The sequence below is a fragment of the Atractosteus spatula genome, chromosome 12 (assembly GCF_055471065.1).
Source record: "Atractosteus spatula isolate fAtrSpa1 chromosome 12, fAtrSpa1.hap1, whole genome shotgun sequence".
Classification (NCBI taxonomy): Eukaryota; Metazoa; Chordata; class Actinopteri; order Semionotiformes; family Lepisosteidae; genus Atractosteus; species Atractosteus spatula.
The window spans coordinates 23,781,456-23,800,617 of record NC_142717.1 but is presented as its reverse complement, the minus strand read 5'-3'; the positions used below and the strand labels follow the sequence as shown (position 1 = coordinate 23,800,617).

General features: G+C 44.5%; 1 protein-coding gene across 3 annotated transcripts in view; it reads right to left on the bottom strand.

Annotated features, from left to right (window-relative positions):
* Positions 1–2,055: 2,055 nt before the first annotated feature.
* The window catches only part of setd2 (SET domain containing 2, histone lysine methyltransferase), a 60,837-nt gene continuing 43,730 nt past the window's right edge, over positions 2,056–19,162 (bottom strand). For all 3 annotated transcript variants that reach the window (XM_088929175.1, XM_088929172.1, XM_088929174.1), the window contains 7 exons: positions 18,213–18,924; positions 17,317–17,433; positions 16,853–16,989; positions 13,276–13,387; positions 6,712–6,792; positions 5,129–5,230; positions 2,056–4,499 (listed from right to left, as the gene is read on the bottom strand). In XM_088929175.1, the coding sequence (XP_088785301.1) occupies positions 4,338–4,499; positions 5,129–5,230; positions 6,712–6,792; positions 13,276–13,387; positions 16,853–16,989; positions 17,317–17,433; positions 18,213–18,924 (1,423 nt within the window). In that variant the 3' untranslated portion in view covers positions 2,056–4,337. The remainder of the gene's footprint in view (positions 4,500–5,128; positions 5,231–6,711; positions 6,793–13,275; positions 13,388–16,852; positions 16,990–17,316; positions 17,434–18,212; positions 18,925–19,162) is intronic.

Genomic DNA, 19,162 nt, shown 5'->3' with positions numbered 1-19,162 from the left:
CCCATGCTGGCCGTCAGAGCCTGTACTGTTGAGCAGGCCGTCACGCAGCTCCCTGGGTGTGGTGACAGGAGTGGTCCGCTGTGGTCTGGAAGGGCAGGGGGGAAGTCAGAGAATCCGGGGGGTGGGGCGAGGGTGGACAGGGATGTCATGCAATGCGATGCACAGTTCCAAGACTCTGCAGCAGCCAGCCCTGCCTGACCTTAGAAAGAGGAAGGGAATTCTCATTGGATCCCAGCCACGGGCTCTGCTGGGTTTCAGTTAGGAGCTCGTAATCTCCACGACTCATTTGACACTTTTAATCGAGACGCCCACTTTCGCATTTCGTTTACCCTACTCTCAACTCAAACATCCCCCTATTTCAGGCGTTCAATTCCAAAACCCTCAAACACCACGCATAACTGAGGTCTCTCCCGAATTTGCTGATGAGCTTACTCCATTACGTTTGTCTAAGCACCTTGATACATTTCCAAAACCTGATGAAGAGATGAAGGTTGACCTTTTTAAACTTCTGCAGAGTGTAATACACCTGACCGAAGGGAAAGTCTTACAGGATTGACACCAATTACAAATACCATTCAATACTTTAATGACTGACACGTATCGCATACACCCCAAATAGAAATTAGACGTCGGCTAGCATGCGTATAAGATCGTGATTCTTGCTCTGAGTATTAAATGCAATTGCCCTTAGCTTGCATTAGTGTCCTGTGATTTGATTCAATACAAACTCAAAAGGATTCTGGGTTATTTTGTCATGCCTTTGAGGATTTCCAATACTAGATCTGGTCTCCTCATAGCTTTTGCTGTTCAGTACCAGAAAGATTGAATTATTTTAGCCTCTCAGAGAAGAACATTCCTTTAAGCTAAATGTATCTGGTTGCTCTTCCCTGGACTGAATCCAGAGTTGTTGTTTTTAAGTTGGTGACAAAAACTGCACAGAATATCCTCAATGCGATTTTAGCATTAGGTTGTATAATTCTAACATCCCTGGATATTAAATTGCACAACTTGAAGACAAAAAGGTCAACAGGCAAATCTCAGGTAACCTCTTCAAACTTTCTTGCAAGATATCTTTTTAGCTTACAATAGCTTTTGGTTTGCTACCTGCATGTTAAATGCCAATTGCCTGATGTTTGCCCAAACTTGTATCCTAAACCCAATTCCAATTCTTTCGTCATCAGGTTTCACATTTTTATGCAAGACTTTACAATTCCATTGCTGTTGCAATAGTGAAAAAAATAGCTTCTATTCCATTCTTCTTCTCTCAGCCTTTCACCTGTGCTTGCAGTTCATTATAACACTTTTGATGAAGTCCTTTCTATTTTATTATTCCTCTAATTTGAGCCACTTCTTCCTGAATTAGATTTGCTTAATTTTGGAATAAACCTATTCTGTGCTTCAAGTAGAATATCTTCGAACTGTCGTCATTCTTTCTGTACTAATTTCACGTGCATATTTTTATATTTTGCTTTTCTTCACCTTTGTTTCATTCCTTTAAGCATGTTTTCCATAAATTCCGTTGTTTTGGTCTCTCTCTGCTGGTACAGTTTCAAAGTAAACCTAAAAAGCGCAGCCCATTATGATTGCTCTAGGGAATATTTCCCTTACCTGTTTTTCCATAGTCTATCTTGGTTGTTTGAGAAGCCTGGAAACAGACACTCTTTCTTAAAGCTGTTGTCTACTACTTCGTTTTTGCCTTTAGATATCCCCGATGGTTTATTCCGCATTCCTGCTTCACGCACAAACACTTATTAATATTGATTAACACTCATATTAATTCCCGGTTCTCAGAACTCTTGCCAGGTGATGTTCTAATCGTGGTCCCTTGCAGTGGTGAAGACAGACGTGGTGCTGTGTTCGGAACTTCTGCATTACCCCCATCAGCACCAACAGACCCATGCCTATCTTGATGTCATTTATACAGCACTTCCCTTGATGTACATGGTTTCAGCAGGTGCAATTAGTATGGACAGCAAAAGCCCTCTTCTACATCTGTAAGAGTACTTTCATCACACCTACTGTAATGCAATCCCAGAAAAAGACGGAAAGGAAATGTAAATTTTTACAAAAAAGGTTTATTTTCTTTTAAAATGTTTTACACTCGGTATGACAATGTCCTCGCACTGTAATTACAGAGGAGTGGTGGCGAGGCCCCCCTTTTTACATAGAAATCCAGGTTTGTCAGTAAAAATTGGAACAGAACTAAAATGACGAAAAAGCAGTGATTATCAATAAAATACTGTAACCTTGTGTGAATGGTAAAGGAGCTCCCGAGAGGTTCTGCGGGACGCATTCAGAATATTCTGCTAGCCTCCTTGCCACATTTCCATGAGCTATTTCCTGGTTTTATTATATATTTACATATTAAAACATGGAACAACAGTCTTTTACAAATGATCGTGGATTTTTAAACATTCTCAACATTCAAAAAAAAAAGAATTTATCAATATATTCACATATATGTTAAAGCACTATAATACAGGTGTTGAGAAATTTAATGCAATTAAAAGCTAATGGAGAGAGCGGAGAGGGCCCAACTGAACAGCATGGGAGGGGCAAGGAAGGGCAGACAAAGAGACAGAGGAGCAAGGCGAAAGCCAAACTTAGTCCCCACAGCTGGTGCTGACAGTAATTCATTTCATATGCCGGAACCTATTTCAATGACCTCCCCCTCAAACAAAGCACGATTGCACACTTTCAGTTGTAATGCTCCTCAAATGTTAAGAAATCTAGTTACAATATGCACGTTTTCCTTCGACAGTCAGTAAAAAGCCGAAGTGCCACCTCTGTTTTTGTGCGTGACTGAGGATCTGACAACAAACAGAACGGCAAGAGGCAGAAGACATGATTTTTAGGCCAGACATAAAAACGAATCGCCCACCATTCCTTCTTCAGCTTGGCTTCCCAATTGCTGATGCCCGACGCCAAAAGGGAGGGGGGTTACTGTACATGCTCTATCCACACACTCAGAATGACATCCCTAGTCCCCGTTAACAGTACAACTGATCTATGTACAGTGCAATCTGAAGGCGTGGTTCATATAAACACTGGTGCATTTTTTACTCTCTTAGGGAGCGAAGAGATTGGAGACGTAGACACACTTCCTAGTGCCGGAAGTGGAAATCACTGCATTGCTATGCTACGCAACAGAATGTAAGAGAGAAGACACTGACTGCACTGATCATTGTAGGCTACTGGCTTTAAACAACTGCATTAAATTCCACCTCGTAACACCCAAAAAACAAACACCGTCCTAGTGGCAGAAGTGAAAGGTCTTTTGTTATCCTTTATTACATTTCATGAAGCTCGGCAATAAAAGCCAAGGACACAGCAACAAATCGCTGGAGAGAATTTTAAAAAATGACAGGGCTAAAATATTACTGAAGAATTCGGGGAAAAGATGGGAGAGAGAAAACAATGGAGTACAGCTGATCTGCCATGCAATCTCCAGCCCTGGATCAGAAGGTACTGTTTACAAAGAGCTTAGGGGGTTTCTAATGGTCAGAAGGTGGTAACTGGCATGTTCTCCATAAAGAGGCACAGTAAACTATCGGTCAGCATAGCAAATGTCAAGCTGTCAATGAATTTTTCCACAGGCTGCCATCTCCATCAGGGTCCTGATGCTGATGGCAGCCCAGTGAGGAGAAAGGGGAGAAGAAACTGGCCACGAACACGAACGAAAGGCTGTACATGAGTGTTGTCTGTAAGTCTGTAAAAAGTGTTATCCCTGCTTTGTGACGCAGGACCTCTATATTCACAGTTTAAAAAAAAACTTACAAAAAATCTTCTGACACACTACAGCAGTGTGAGACATGTAAAGTCAGATTTTTTTTTTTTAGATTAAAAAATATTTTTTTTTTTAAAAATGAGTTAATCAGGGCGGGCCCGTCACAGAAAACACCCTGGTTCTCTGAAACCAAACCGGGGCCCACGTACTTCGGGGAGGCAGAGTGCAGCATACTCGTAGGGGAGGTGTGGGGTAGCTGTGGGGAGAACAGGGCGAACGGTGGGTCTCTCCATCTCTCTCTCTCTCGGGCTGCAAGAACAACTGGAGGCTTTTCGGAGGGGTGGGGCAGGTGTCCTACCCGTTATCCTGGCGCACGGTCCGGAGCTGCAGGAATATCCGACGCTGTACCCTCTCTCCCCGTTCCGCTGGGGAAGACCGCGGCCCTAGCGTGCGCCCCAGGAAAGTGACGCCTGCACTCCGTTAGGCAGTGGGGGGGGTACGAATGAGCAGGTCAGATGCCCCTATCCCACCCCCACATCGCACGGCCCCGGGCTTTCCTGTCCTAGCCTCCTCGCGGCGAGAGTCTCGGGACGAGCACGGCAGGGATATGCTAGTCAACCTCGGGGTCCTCTTTCGGCCGGTAGACGGGCCCGAATTTTTGCATGTACTTCTTGATGTACTCCTTGGTTTTGTGCTTCACATTCTCGTTACACTCCAGGTCTTCGGGGTTCTTACAGGACTTCAGCTCCTTGTTCATCACGCCATGCGTCAGCTGCAAAACACACGGGCATCACAGCATGATCACTGCAAACCACTATCACATGCCTGCTGGGCACTGAAGGCACAGGGACTGACTTCGAAATGATCTGCTCAGCAAAAAAACAGTTTAAGCTTCTCTCAAGGATCAAACTGAGGCTATAAAATATCTTTCAGGTAGTAGACCCTGATGGGGACAGTTCCCAGTTATTCTTCACTAGGACCAGATACCCAAAAATGATATAGTCTGTTCAGCCAGCTATTTCTTATGGTTTTTTAAATGTTTTTGATGCACCTAAAGAACAAATACAACTTGACAATGCAACATAGGCTGGTTTACACATACAAGTTTCCAGAGGGTTAAGGTGGGAAAGCAAAAAAAAAAACTCACCCCATTTAAAATAATGCAAGTGTAGATATTATCAGTCAAATTGCAGTAGAAAGTGTTTTTTGCTGTTCACATTTTTAGTTTGCCAAAATTAAGCGCAATTCCACCCAGACCCCTTGCAGTGAAAAGCACACCAAAGGAAATATGCCAATTCTGTGTTCCAAACACTCGTTGAATTTCTGGTCTCTCTCTGTGTGTCTGTGTGTGTGTGTGTGTGTGTGTGTGTGTGTGTGAGAATTCCACACCCAGGACCTTACCTTTCTTGCCAAGTGTTTGAAGTCATCAGTGTTGCTGATGCGGCCCAGCTTGCAGTCTGGCTTTCTGTAGGGGTTCAGGCACTGCACGATGAACTGCGACATCTGGATTCGAGTGAGAACAAATCAGGGAAAGGGGCAAAGAGAAACCGTTGCATGGTAGAACAGTCAGCATCCCCAACAGAATCCCACAAACAACACCAGAAAAAACTTTCACCAATTTTAGACATGCTTTTATGAACTCTGTGGTGTGGCCAAGTTTAGCTTTTTGACTATAGATGCCCCATCATGATTTTCGAGTAATACTCTCCCCCATGTTATCATCTGTGCATTGCTGTTACCCATGTTTATTTTAATATAATATAATTAGCTATGGCCAGTACAGATAAAAAAAACAGTTTTAAAAAGAAACACATAAGTGAACTACGACAAATGTATTAGATCTATGTCCAAAGAGGTTATTTTTTTAATTTCAGGAAATAGGAAAACCTCTAAATTACTATCCCTTCGGATCCAATAAATGTTCTACTTGGAATATGTTTCTCAAAACGCCTACCTTCATGTTGGAAAATGTAACGGATGCCTGTTAAATCACTGTGGTTTTGTAGTAAACTAGTAGAACAGTGGATAATACAACAGATATGCTATACACAACCACAGAACACTGCACTATGGTGGGTAACACCCTCATTAGCACAGACTGGGGGCATCAGGGGTTTCAGCGCCCTCAGCTAAAAAATGTTGTATTTGAAGACTGTCCATCTATCTTAAATCAGAGTCTAAAACCTTTTCTTCAGTTTGTCCCTATATTACCAGTTTAAAAAAACCAGCATGTTAATTTCAAAAGCAATCAAGCAGTTACATGAAGAACTTAAGAATGACCAAAGATAAGAGGAGATCAATAGGAGGAGCTTGTACATTTTGCCACTAGTAAGGCACTGATCCAAGGATTGTCTCCAGCTGTTTCCTCAAGATCCCCAGAGGATCTACTTTAAAAAACATCGGACTAATTTGTTCCAAGGCTCCACAACCCTCTTTGCCCTGTAAGTGCCACTCCTTCCAGTTTCTACCCAAGTCTCCAGGTCCTTGTCGGCAGCGTGCACGCTAGTGGTGGAGTAAACAGGGGGCTTCGCTGATACAGCAGGCCCCCAGGCTACATGGCCAAATCTGCAAGTTACTCCAAAGCCCCTCTGCAGAACTGCCAAGATCTTTAGTGTTATATAGCTGGCAGGCCCTCCTAGTCTGGTAATCGGCCCTGAGCTGGCAGAGAGCAATTGTCCAACATCCACTGGAGCAGCAGGGATCAGTTACAAGGCTCTGCAGTTAAGGAGCCATCGTGGAGATAAGTACCCAAGGAAGAGGAGAAATTAAAAGCATTCCTTTACACAGTTAAGGGAAAGGGTGTCTGGAACAAACTACCCAGCCCTATCTATAAAAGGGATTCCCTGGGTTTATCAACTGGCAAAATGAGTTTTTCAGATCGGTGAGCTGACGGCAATGAATCGAGCAAGAAGGGCCGAACACTTTCTCCCTCTTTGTAACATTTCCTATGTGCATCTTGAAGTTCACGGGGGAGGAGGACTTACTTCCTTCCGAAACACCTCTTTACTCTTCTTCGCCAGCTCACTGGAAGTGTCAGCCTCGGCTGTCTTGGCCTTCGTGGAAAACTGAGAAACAAACAAAACCACATTTTACAAAAAACAACGACGGCAACTTCTCTTCAGGATATTTAAAAACATGTGAATTCCTCTAACGCTCTCTTCACCAAATTTCACCACGGGGAGGAAATTAACGCCAAGTTGGGACACCACTTTCCCCCCCCCTCAGAAACGAAAGGCTCGAGCATATAAAAGGAGAGTTTAATTGCAACTTGTACACAATAGCTATACTTTCCAGTCACGTTTAAGACAAAAAATGTCAAGGGAAAAAAAAACTAACCACAAATGCCATAAGCTTTAAATATTTGCCTTGCTTCCAGCAGTCTGTAATTTGCAGCCCTCGAAAATACCAACGAAACCCGACTTCTGAACAAAGAGAAGAGAACAACCGCTGCTTCGTGATTGTCTTGTTTTACAATTACAAGGCTGTACACTGCAAACAGCCATTGCTGGAGCAGCAAACATCTTAGTTTCTGCTGCAGGCCAGGAAAACCTCATCGATATTAAAAGATCGCAGTACCACAGAAATTCCATTTATAAACTGGGTAGATTACGGCAGGCATTCTGAACGCTCAATCGGACACAGTTAGCAATACCAACACATCATTGCAATTCAAAGACACGAGTTCAGACAATTTAACTCGTATCGCAAAATCATTTCGGGCTTGCGAGCAGAGAGTCCTCGTTTATTTTGTTAGCCCCTCCTAACGAGAAACACCAGGCCGCCTCAGAGAAGGGAGGCGGAGTGTAGCTCTTTGCTAACGGACCGAGGAAAAGAGGGGCCCTGAGGAGAGCAAAGCTCAGTTCCACATCTGGCCGCTAGAAAAAGGTGTCTGGACAAGCCAGTACTTCGTGTCCTACAAAGAAACAGCATGAAGCCTTCCGAGTCTAAGTGACAATTAAAGAAAATTATGGACCCGGGCAGTTTAATGGATTGGGAGGCACTGATGAAGACGGGAACCGACTCCAAGAGCGTTAGCGTGAGGTTAATGTGGAGCAGGCCCTACAGGACAGCTGTTCGAACTGGAGCTGGTTTGTACAGCACACTGCAACAGTGCCTGTGCTGGCGGCAGTGTGCCGTGAAGAGACAGAGCTCCACAGACTCTGGGAGACGGACAGAGCTCCAGAACAGAACAACAGCAATAAAACCCAGGGCTGACTCTGCCCTCTTTCTAGCAGGCCTGTTAATTAAAGACAGAGACAGCACAGATCTGTAGCCAGAATGCTCTCTTGTCCCCGCACGGTTTTCAAATTCCGCACAGAAAAAACAGCATGCTGCATCGACACACTCGATTGGACTCGCAGTTTTTAAAAACGCTACCAAACAATGAAAGAACATGCCCAGATATCAGCTGTGGATGTATAACTCTTGGATTGAGCTCACATTACAAGTGATCTACTGTATAAACGTGTTTATTGATGCACTGTATATACCCACCAAGAAGTGGCTATTTTGGATTTTGTATAACCTGCCAAATTTTGCCTGTGTTTCTTCCCTGTTGTGTAGTTTCATTGTGTAAAAGCCCTGTAACATTTGCTTTTTATTCATGGAAGAGATACTGGGATCTGGGTGAAAGAGAAAGGTAAGGGGGCTGAGGGACACAGAGAGATAAGGGGGAGAGGATCAGAACAGAATGAATGTGCCCCAGGAGGAAAAAAAAAGAAGAAAAAGCCCCTTTATTTTGTACAATGCTTTGGGCTGGCAGGGGCTTTTGCAAGAGCACATCTGTAAAAAATTGCCCATGACATCATGATCTGTGCCGATTAGCAGACAGGATGCTTAAAAAATACCAGAGCCCTCTTTTCTCTATAAAGCTTTTGATATTTTTAAAACAAAGATTGTTACATATTTTAATGAAACCACCAATAAATGAATGACATTTGTTTTTCTGCTCAAATACCCGACTGACTGCTCTGGTCTTAATTATCTTCAAACACGGGGCAAAAAAAAAATGTCCGCGACAGACACACACACCAATAAAACACCCTGCGCTCCACCGCCTCACTGGGGCCACTGCAGCTGTCGAAGGAGCTGGGAGACATTTTAAAACAGGAATGAAACTTGCCGAGTTTGGACTGACCACGGCATGGTGATAAATCAAGGGGCTCGAAAGGCAGCATCTCTGTGACTGTGAGCGATACGCAAGCCTCAGAGAGACAATCCCACTTGCCCCCCGACACGCCAGAGTGAAAGACGCTGACGCCCTCTGCGCCGATGGCACTGGCTCAAGTGGGAAATATGAAGGGAAGGAGGGGGGAGGCTTCTATTGTCTTTCAGGTCGTGTTGGCATTTTGTTTTGACAAATCCGAGCTTTGCTTTCAATTATTCCGACAACTATTCATAAGACAAAAGAGGCCTTGGTCTTAAATCTTGTGAATCTACTGTACCCTGAAGACACATGCAGGGAAAAAAACAACAATGCAGAGAAAGGGACCTTAGAGCACGAGAGAAGGGTGAGGAAAAGGACCGTGAGGGTAATCAAGAGACCCCCTAACTGGCTAACTGCTTCCAAATTTAGTGGGTTTCACAGAATTGAAACTAATCCAAGAATGAGACACTTCTCCCCTTCAATAAGCTATGACTCGACTATAATTGTATGTATTGCATCACAAAATAACATAATTAATAAGGTATTCTCCTTATTATTATAAATATAACTCCAATTTGAGTAACATTTTGAATTTTAAAGTTCCACGTGTAACCCTAACCCTCCAAAAAAAGGAAAGACTATACAAACACCAAGAGCAAGGAAATGCATTTCATCTGCTAACTTCTGTTCATATAACTAGACCTTGGGCTGCGCACCGGCCATCTGACTTTCTGAACTGAAGCCTAAACAGACAGCAACAACTGGGACACAGAGGGGTTCCCTCAGTCTTCTGTGAAAAATATACTACTGTACTGAGTAACCTCAAAATAGATGCCAACACCCTATTCACATGCCTCTGCAGGACAAAGTGGGGAAAAAAAAAGTCTCTGGAGCAGAAGTTTGCAATCAATTTTGAAACCTTGTCAACATTTCTACCACTGATTAACTACAGACGTGAGACATACCACATGCTGCCATCATCACGAACTGTATGTGCAGCATCTGGATGGTCCACAAGGCTGTGCAACAAACTGAGCCCTGAGAACCAGAGTCGGAGAAATGCCTAGTGTACAGCTCCACTTTGAGGTCCGTAGCTGCAGGTTTTTATACGAACTTTATTTTTCTTCTTTGTCCATACAACAGACCATGCCCCCAGTGAAGATATACATAAAAAGACAGAGGTAAAAAAAGGAAGGGTACCACTTATCCCTATTGTCGCCTAAATGTTCTTTTTATCAATTGATTTCTGTTATGAAAGTTATTCCAGATATAGAAGTTAATATTCATTACCTGACCACAGCATAATCTTGTAGATGAATGTTACGACCTTGGTACCACTGCTACTTCATCATCATTTTCTACTTCGTTCAGCCCAATTTCCCTTTCCCCAGCAACAGTCTCCAGCTCCTCCTAGAGGATTCCCAGATGTTCCCAGAGAGATATAATCCCACCAGCATGTCCTGGGGTCTCTTCCCAGTACATAATGCCCGGTACATCTCCAGTGGGAGCCACCCAAGGGCCACCTCGAATGGCTCCTCTTGATCTGGAGGAGCTGCGACTCTACTCCAAGACCTTCCCGCTCCTCACCCCGTCACAGAGGAGTAAGCACAGCACCCAACAAAGAAACCTCACTTCCGCTGCTTGGACCTGCAATTTCTTTCTTCATTGTCTTAAAACTCAGCTCCCACTTCCACCACCACAGCGTCAGCGTTACTGCCGCCACTGTACCGATCCTCTGGTCAATCTCATGATCCCCTCTGCCCTCACTTGTGAACAGGACCCCGAGGTACTTAAGTTCAAGTTTATTGTCATTCTACTCATTTACAGGTATATGGTATAACGAAATGCTATTTAGCTAGCTCTCAGATGATAAGTAGTACAAAAAAACAACAATACAATTGTATAATAAAAGAAAGACAGAGACAACAGGCAGTGTGCAAAACAACAACAGGTAACAGGTAATGTGCAAAACAACATCAGATGTGCAAAAACATACATCAACAGAATGAAATATAGGATAGAAAATTATGGGGAGTAAGCTTTTTGACATGTGAGGTAGAGGTAGATTTCAATGTGTGATTGAGTTTTTGGTAAGAAAGAAGGCACTGTGAGGTTCAGATCGTAGGTGAGAGAGGCTGGGAGTTTAATAGTTTGATAGCGTGGGGGTAAAAACTCTCTCTGAGTCTGGTAGTCCTTAAACTCCTCCACTTGGGGCAGCTCTTCTCCTCTCACCTTGAGAGCGATAACCACTCTTTTCCACCAGAGAACCATGACCTCAGATTGGGAGGTACTGACCCTCATCTGACCGTGCCACACCCAGCTGTGAACCTCTCCAGTGTGTGGCAGAGATCACAGTCAGATGAGGCAAAGTGAACAATATCATCCATAAACAACCGAGATGCAACCCTCACATCCCCAAACTGGATACACTCCAGTGGGAACATGGCTGCACCTTGATATCCTTCCATGAGGATCACAACTCTTGCTGTGTAAATACAGGGACCAGATGGCACACAGCAGTGGCCCCAGCACCCCATACTCCCGCTTCACCTGTCACAAGATATCACTGGGTAAATGGTCATAAGCATTCTCCAAATCCACACAACAAGTGTGCACAGGGGAGGCAAACTCCCACGTCCCCTCAAAAATCTGTGCAAGGGTAAAGAGTTGATCTACTGTTCCAGGGACAGGACAGAATCCACTTTGCTCCTCATGTAGTTGAGGCTTGGCTATCTGACGGACTCTCCTTTCCAGCACCCTGGCAAGACTTTCCTGGGGAGGCTGACGAGTGTGATCCCTCTGTAGTAGGAACACATCTCTGGTTCACTGTTTTTTTTTAAATGGGGACCACAACCCCAGTCTGTCAATGCAGAGGTACTGTCCCCACCTTCCACATAACACTGAAGAGGTGTGTTAAGCCCAACACCCCAACAACATCCAGCGCCTTCAGCATTTCTGGCAAGATCTCATCCACTCCTGCAGCTCTACCACTACAGTTCACTGCATTGACCTCAGCGACAGAAATGGACCCAGATCCACCTGACTGCCTCCTGAAAGGAAGGCATGTCCATCGGATTCAGAAATTCCTCTAAGCACTCCTTCCACCTCCCAGTGATATCCCCAGTCAAGGTCAACTTTTCCCTTCCCGAGCCATCGAATGGTTTGCCGCAACACCCCCTAAGCCAATCTCCATTGCTTCTTTGAACTCCTGTCATACCAGGCCTACGCTTCAGTGAGCACTGCAGCTAAAGCCCTCTTGGCCTGTAGGTACCTCTCTGCCTGATGGCTTGCCTCACGACTGGTGTCCACCAGCGGGTCCTAGGAAACCCACCATAACAGTCACCGACCACTTTCTGGCCACCGTAGCCAACAACTGCAGTCTTGCACAAGGTCCATTCAGACTCAATGCCCCCAGCTACAGAGGAGAAACTTTTCTGGATGTGGGAATTGAACTCATCCCATATGGCAGCATCTGCCAGGTGTTCCCAGGGCACTGTCACAACCCATTTGGGCTTCCCAGGTCTGTCCAGCTGAGGCTCAACTTACCACCACGGTCTATTTCACAGGCAGAAGTGCAAGTTTCAACCCAAGAAGTAAAAAAAATGAAATTTCCATTGAAGAAAAATAGCAGGGCGTTGATGTTCATGCCTTATGACATGAACATCAACATCACAGGGAGTTATGACAATTTTTATGCCAATCTTTAAAATGAGAAAATCAATTATAGCCAAATGTGTTTTTTTAGTTCAAAGTTGTAAGGCTGTTCTGACATGGGATCTGACCTGGAAGAACCCGATACTTAAAATTTTAATGTCAACTCCATCTGTGCAAAATTCAGCACCCAGTGCAGAAGTCTGCAGCTCATAAGAACTGAAATAATAAAAGTCATATTTAGCACAACTTGTTTCCTTGCAACTGGGAGTCAAGAGCTGTGAAGAAAACAGAACATACAGGAGCGCAACGCTGTAGCAATCGAACAGAAAGTCCCAAAGGAAAACCACGTCCTCAGGGCCTGTCGTTCCTTTAGAAGGAGATGCACTTCACCTCATTTCTCTGAGGTGACCTGATGTTTCTAGAATGGATTCACAGAGCAGGTATTGTACAAAATTAACAAGGGGTCTCAGCCTGCAAGCCAGAACTGGTTTTGAGCAATGAGTTCATCCGTCTAAAATAAATACACTGTTGAACTGCAGTAATATGCTACACTTGATATCTATGTCAGATTGGTAAATAATGCAGCACACATTATCACATTTTGTGATTTTGCAAACGTTATAAAACAAAGGTCATCCAAAATTTAGTAAATTAATAACGAAGGACCAAAACACAAAAAACACAAAACCTGCCCAGCAAGAAAGGAGCTTCTCTACATGTCATTCTTTCAAACGAGGGCAAGGGTTACCTTAGTGGGGTTTTCATCGTAAGTAGGCGTCCCCAGGTCCATCTCAGCTTCATGATCCACACTGGCATCATCGCTGCCGCCCTCCCAGCACGGGGGGTCCCACTGCGTCTGCCTACGGGAGGCAATTCAAGAACAAAATTACACCAGTGCCTCACATCACCACTAAGGCAACACTGCAGTCAGTAAAGAGCAACCAACTGTGACTGAAAAAAGTAGAGATCAACAGAAGGACGTTTAGACTCACAGTAGATGTTTAGTAGCACAGTAACACCCTTTTTTCCTAAACAGGTCACACTGACCAGCAGCACTTAGTGGCAGGGTTACTGTGTTCATAGTGGCAGACAGGTTGATTAGGACACGTTGATTAGACACCTAACCGATCATATACCTTTATTTTCATATACCTACAATTTTCTGCTCCAATATGATTTCAGTTCTGTCATTTCTCTAGAGCTGCAATACACTGCAGGGGCTGTTCTGTGCCACGGCATAATAAAACATCTCAAATAGACAAAAGATTTGATAGTTCACATTTTGATTTGGTTTTTCAGTTATTTTCAGAACTAAAGCTTTGGAGTATCAAATGTAAAAGAATAGATTAAGATGGCTTAAATACTAAAAGGCAGTAGAGAAATATTCTTGGAGCAAATGACGAGTTACCTAGAGAGAACATGCTAATCCAATCACATTTACAGAAATCTATTTAAAGAGCCAGGAGAGCCTAATTGATTCTTAGCATGATGCCACTTTACTGTGTGAGGGCAATTCCAAAATAGACTTAAACCAAGGCGAAACTGGTAGGCAACTTGCACCACTATGTGAACATTTAACAAACCTTTGAAGATTAAACAGCCTTCAAAATCTCTGGCTAGCCTATAAACACGCAATAAAATTCTAACAAAAAGACAACACAACTGATCAGCTTTATGGGGGGGAAATTCAGACACCTAAAACACTGACATTCTTTTAGAGTCTAAATGATTTCCCTTCCAAACACTGAGAAAGAAGCCTACACAGAAGATTAGAATCAGATGCAAGACATCTGCAGCCTGCATGAGACATTTGATCAGAGACAGACTCACAAAACATGATACAGCAAAAATGGCAAGCTGCTACCTTTGTCAACTTCATCACAGCTCTGTGGCATACTTGTTAGCTTCCTGCTATTAATTGACAAAATTTCCTGAGAGGATAAATGATATAAACAAGAAGAAACCAAATAGGCCATCACATGCATTTGATTACTAGTAGAGTTGAATCAGTCACAGAATCTATTTAGCCATTTCTTGAAGGATTCCTCAGCTTAGCCTCCTACTCACAACTGAGACACAAGGCTGTAAAAAGATTCCCGTGGTTCAAAATGACAGTTCATCTCGGCCCTTGGAACATCAACATCATTTAAGAGACAACTTGCACCTTCTTGGTATTGGCCAGAGCGGATGGCTCTGCTCATGATTCAAGGTAATGAGCATGGTCTCAGCTATCATTTCCTCATGAAAAGATTACACAGACAGTAGAGTGAAGCAGCCATCATCATGATCAAAGTGCAGGCCAAGTCTCTCGTAGAATGTGACTCTGATAGGATCATCAGAGTAAGGTTTGATTCCAAATATTGTCACTTCGTCATTCTGTAGTTCTGTGTACCTACCAATGAGGCAGAGGATGAAAAGGACTGACTGGTAAGGGCAAGTAAAGTATGAAGCCTCCAAGGGGCCACAACATATGCTTTTGATCAAGGGGGATCTGAACGCAAGAGTGAGAGCAGACAACACCAACGATGAACGAGTTATGGATTGTTTACATCGGCTCGACTTCGTTGATAAACTGCATCCTTGGAGGCAGAATCTTGAGCCGCAAACATGTCCATAAGTTAACATGGAAGTTCCTCAAACCGACACTGTCCTCCAGATTGATCCTGTTCGTCATCAGCAGCTGCACCTGGTCTTTACAGGATGCCAAGGCCCAGTGGGGAGCAGATGTCAACAGTGACCACTACCGTGACAGATTCCAGACAGTCAGGATTATCTCTTCTGTGCTACTCCAGCTTTGTTTCTGCTAACAATAATAAGGCCCCACTCCCTCAGACAAGCACATTTTAAGCTAATTCAGCATTAATATATTGATGAAGAGATGAATCTATAACGCCGAACCCTGCTATCATAAAAACGAGCAACTGTAACAGAAACAATTTAGACTTATTAGGATTTAGTTTCTTGTTGGGCTTCGAACTACAACTATAACTCCAAGGGTGATCATTTAAAAATTTCTGGGATCCCGCATACTAGATTTCTTTAAGATACTACTGCTTTTGTATAATGGTACAGTAACTGGATTCCCTAGAACACAATGCATTGAAAGCAGCTATGAATATGGAAAAAAACAACAGATACTGTAAGAGATACGTGCCAATGATGTGCTATTCAAATGACATTTAACACTAGGGATGGCTATAAAACGATCTGCATGCAGTCTGCAAGAAGAAATCAGATTAGAAGACAGATTAGGGGAATCAAGTGGATACATGTCACTGATAAGGGTCCATCTGACTGAAGCAGCTTGAATTCTTCTTAGAAAACAGGACAAACACTTGAACCCAGCAACAAAAATGCTAAGCTTAACATCATGTAAAAGTAGTTTAAAAAACTCCACTTGTTGGTTAGAGCAATCTTTTGCTTAGCATTCCTTCTGCAAGTCGAGAGAAGCCAACTCAAGAAAGGGCAACTTCAAATCATCAAGTTGTAAAGACCTGTTAAGAAGTTCAGTTCAATCAGAAAAGGCCTGCTGTGCTCTTTCAGAGCTACAGAGTGATGCTGTCGTCATCTGAAATATTGAAACTACTAAAACTGAACATTTCATCTGCTTACACAGTCAAAACGTTTTTTTGAATGTTTAGAAATTGATTAATTAAGGGTTAATGCAAAAACACTTGCAGGACTATGGCACTTCAAAGACCAGGGTGAGCCACCCCTGCTATAAACCACAAAAAAATATTAAAATTTACACATGCAAAAACTTGCCATTCACTGCGGCTGGTCCCGGAACCTATTGCTCGAATATTGAAATTGTATTTGCATCACATCACTTGATATTGGTGATGACATACTGAATGTATGTGTTGGAGAAATGGCAGTCTGGGGTTGTGCCTGCACTGTTAGGGCCTGCTGAGTGCCCTGCATCCGTGGACTGGTGTTTTCATCCACCCTTCTAACCTCATAAAACACATACAGGGCACTGCGATCCCTCTGCCCATGGAATGGGGCAATAATGCTGCCAGCCCTCTTTCTCACATTCCAGGAGAGACAAACTAGCACAGCCAGTCAAACCTAACGTGCATGGGAACGTGCTTCAAACCTAACGTGCTTGGGAAGGTGTGGATAACCAGAGTGCGCCAGACAAACAAAACAAGAACGGACAACCTCCACAAACACAAGAGCCCCTGGCCCAAAATGAATTCAGGATCCTGTTGGCTAAACGTCACTCTGTCGGCTGCAACACCGCTGTAAAATAAGATCTAGGTGAAAAAAAAAACATGTCTTCTCCCTCTCAAATGGGTCAGTTGAGGCTCAGTCAGCTCTACCTGGTGATGACATGGTAGTAGTAGATCTTGCCCTCTGGGTCACGTGCTGCTTTCCAGTTGGGTGGAAGGACAATGGTCTTGGGTTTGGGTGGCGAAGGTGGCGGTAGGTCCATCAGACTGTTCGACACCATCAGCTCCTGCCGAAGAGCACAGCCAGGCTAACACTTGAAAAGACTCCAGGATGTCAAAGAAAGCAATGCAGGAGACATGGAAGGAAACTCAGGGCAGGAATTCAGACATACTGCAGCTTGATCCATTTTAGGTTTTAAGAGCCACAAACTCTAGGAACAGATTGCACTGACAAGGCAGGAAAGCTACCAAAGTGGGATTTTATACCTTTTCAGTTCTACGTGTTAGAATTTGCACAATCCCTCATAATAAATGCTGGATTCTGGTTTATTTGAAAAGGTCTGCACCTGATTCACAATGTTGAAAATCAACAGTTTTAGTTCTGAAAAGCATACCTGCTGGACAGTCTGTGCCGTGACAATGGTGGTGACACCTGCCTGCTGCAATACCATCCCTTGCTGGTGGTAGACCTGCTGGCCCTGAAGATAGCTGGTGGCAGGTTGGGCATAGCTCTGCAGGGCAAAAGCAGGGGCAGAGAAGAGAGCCAATTGTTAGAGGTTAGCCAAAGTGTGATCTGTATGCTTCTGCAACATAAGCCTGAAGATTACTACATACACGCCTGAGCATGGTCAGCCACTGCAGCCAATACCCAGCATGAAGTCAAAGAAAAGCTGTACGGTCGCTTCATAATGACGAGTGCTATTATTAGGCATTGGACTGATGGGACACCTGTCATTTTTAATTACTTGTGGGTTAACTGTGTAGCCTTCTATTCCAGTGTCACTTTTTTGTGTACATTAGTTGTACTGTTGCATTTGTGACAGATGCAGCTCTGGTCTTCCGGGTCATGGCTGCTTATAGGCTCAGAGCCACACAGCTCTGCTCTTGCCATGGGAGAATTGTATACTGTCTAGGTTCCCTAGAGGTGTCACGTCACCATGGCAGCCTCCAATGAGCTCCGTCACAAATTATCTACTGCCTTAGATTAGTGAAAAACTGCCATGAACACATGTGACAATCCTAAGTGTCAAACGATTAGTAAATGATTTTGATCGTATCGTTACAACTTGGAAGGAGACACTAAAAAAGAAAAACAAATAGTATTGAACTGCACTATTTACACCCTCACAAATATATGATAGGCATTTTATATCCTCCTTCTGCTGTTACCGTTTCAATCCACCTTTGCAGGTAAGGCGATAAGGCAGAAATCATTACAGGTCACGTGACATAATAGAAAATCACATTTAATAAATATGCTGAGGATTTAGTAAGATGGGTGAAATCTTACCTGTATGACAGGAGGGTTGGGCTGGGGGTAGGGTGTAGCGATGCTGTACACAGCCTGGCACGGCTGGCCCTGGTAGTAGATGGCAGTCTGGGGCTGGGCAGTCTGGTACTGCTGGGGCTGTGCCTGCACTGTGAGGGCCTGCTGAGTGCTTGGATCCCAGAGGGCATAGCCCTGCTGGCCCTGCACCTGTGGACTGGGGGTCTGCGCTGGCACAGAGAGAACGGCCACAGCGGGGTCCTGTGGCACACTGGGCTGCACGTACTGCGGCGTGCCAGAAACCTCGAGAGGCGTGGGCACATGCTGGCCGGAGACAGGCTGCGGCTGGGAGGCTGGGGACGGAGAGGCCAGGCTAGGCTCAGAAAGCAGGGGCTGGGGGGGTGTCTGCTCATAAGGCAGGGTGCCACAGAGGGGTTCGCCGGGAGGAGTTGGCAGCAGCACCTTGCCGGCATTGGGGTTGGTGGGGTCCACATATGTCTGCATAGGATATCCAGGTGGGTATCCCATGAAGCCTGGGTGCGGACTGGAAGTGTAGCTCAGGGGATCGTAGGTCATGGGTGAGCTGACAGCCAGCGTGTGGAGCTGCTGTTGCTGTTGTTTCTGGGCCTCTCGCTGTGCCACTTCCTGCTCAAACAGCTTCCGGCGCTCTTCCGTTGACAGCTTGTTCCTCTCTTTCGTCCGGCCTTTCTTCTTACTGCTGCTCGGGGGGTCATACCTGAGGATAGGGGGGTGTGCAGGGGTCAGTCTGTAAATGCCATTAAAAAGACAACACGTCATGCAAAAATACACCATTGAGCGAGCACCTTTAAGAGCTTGGCTTGAGGTCTTTGGCCCAGACGTTGAAGGGCCAAGTCTGCGTCATGTCCTAAACTGACTGCAGCCTGGCATGCCAGAGCACCTCTGAGGCAGGGTGAGGAATAGCTGGTAAGGGCCCTTGGAGCTCACAGTGACAC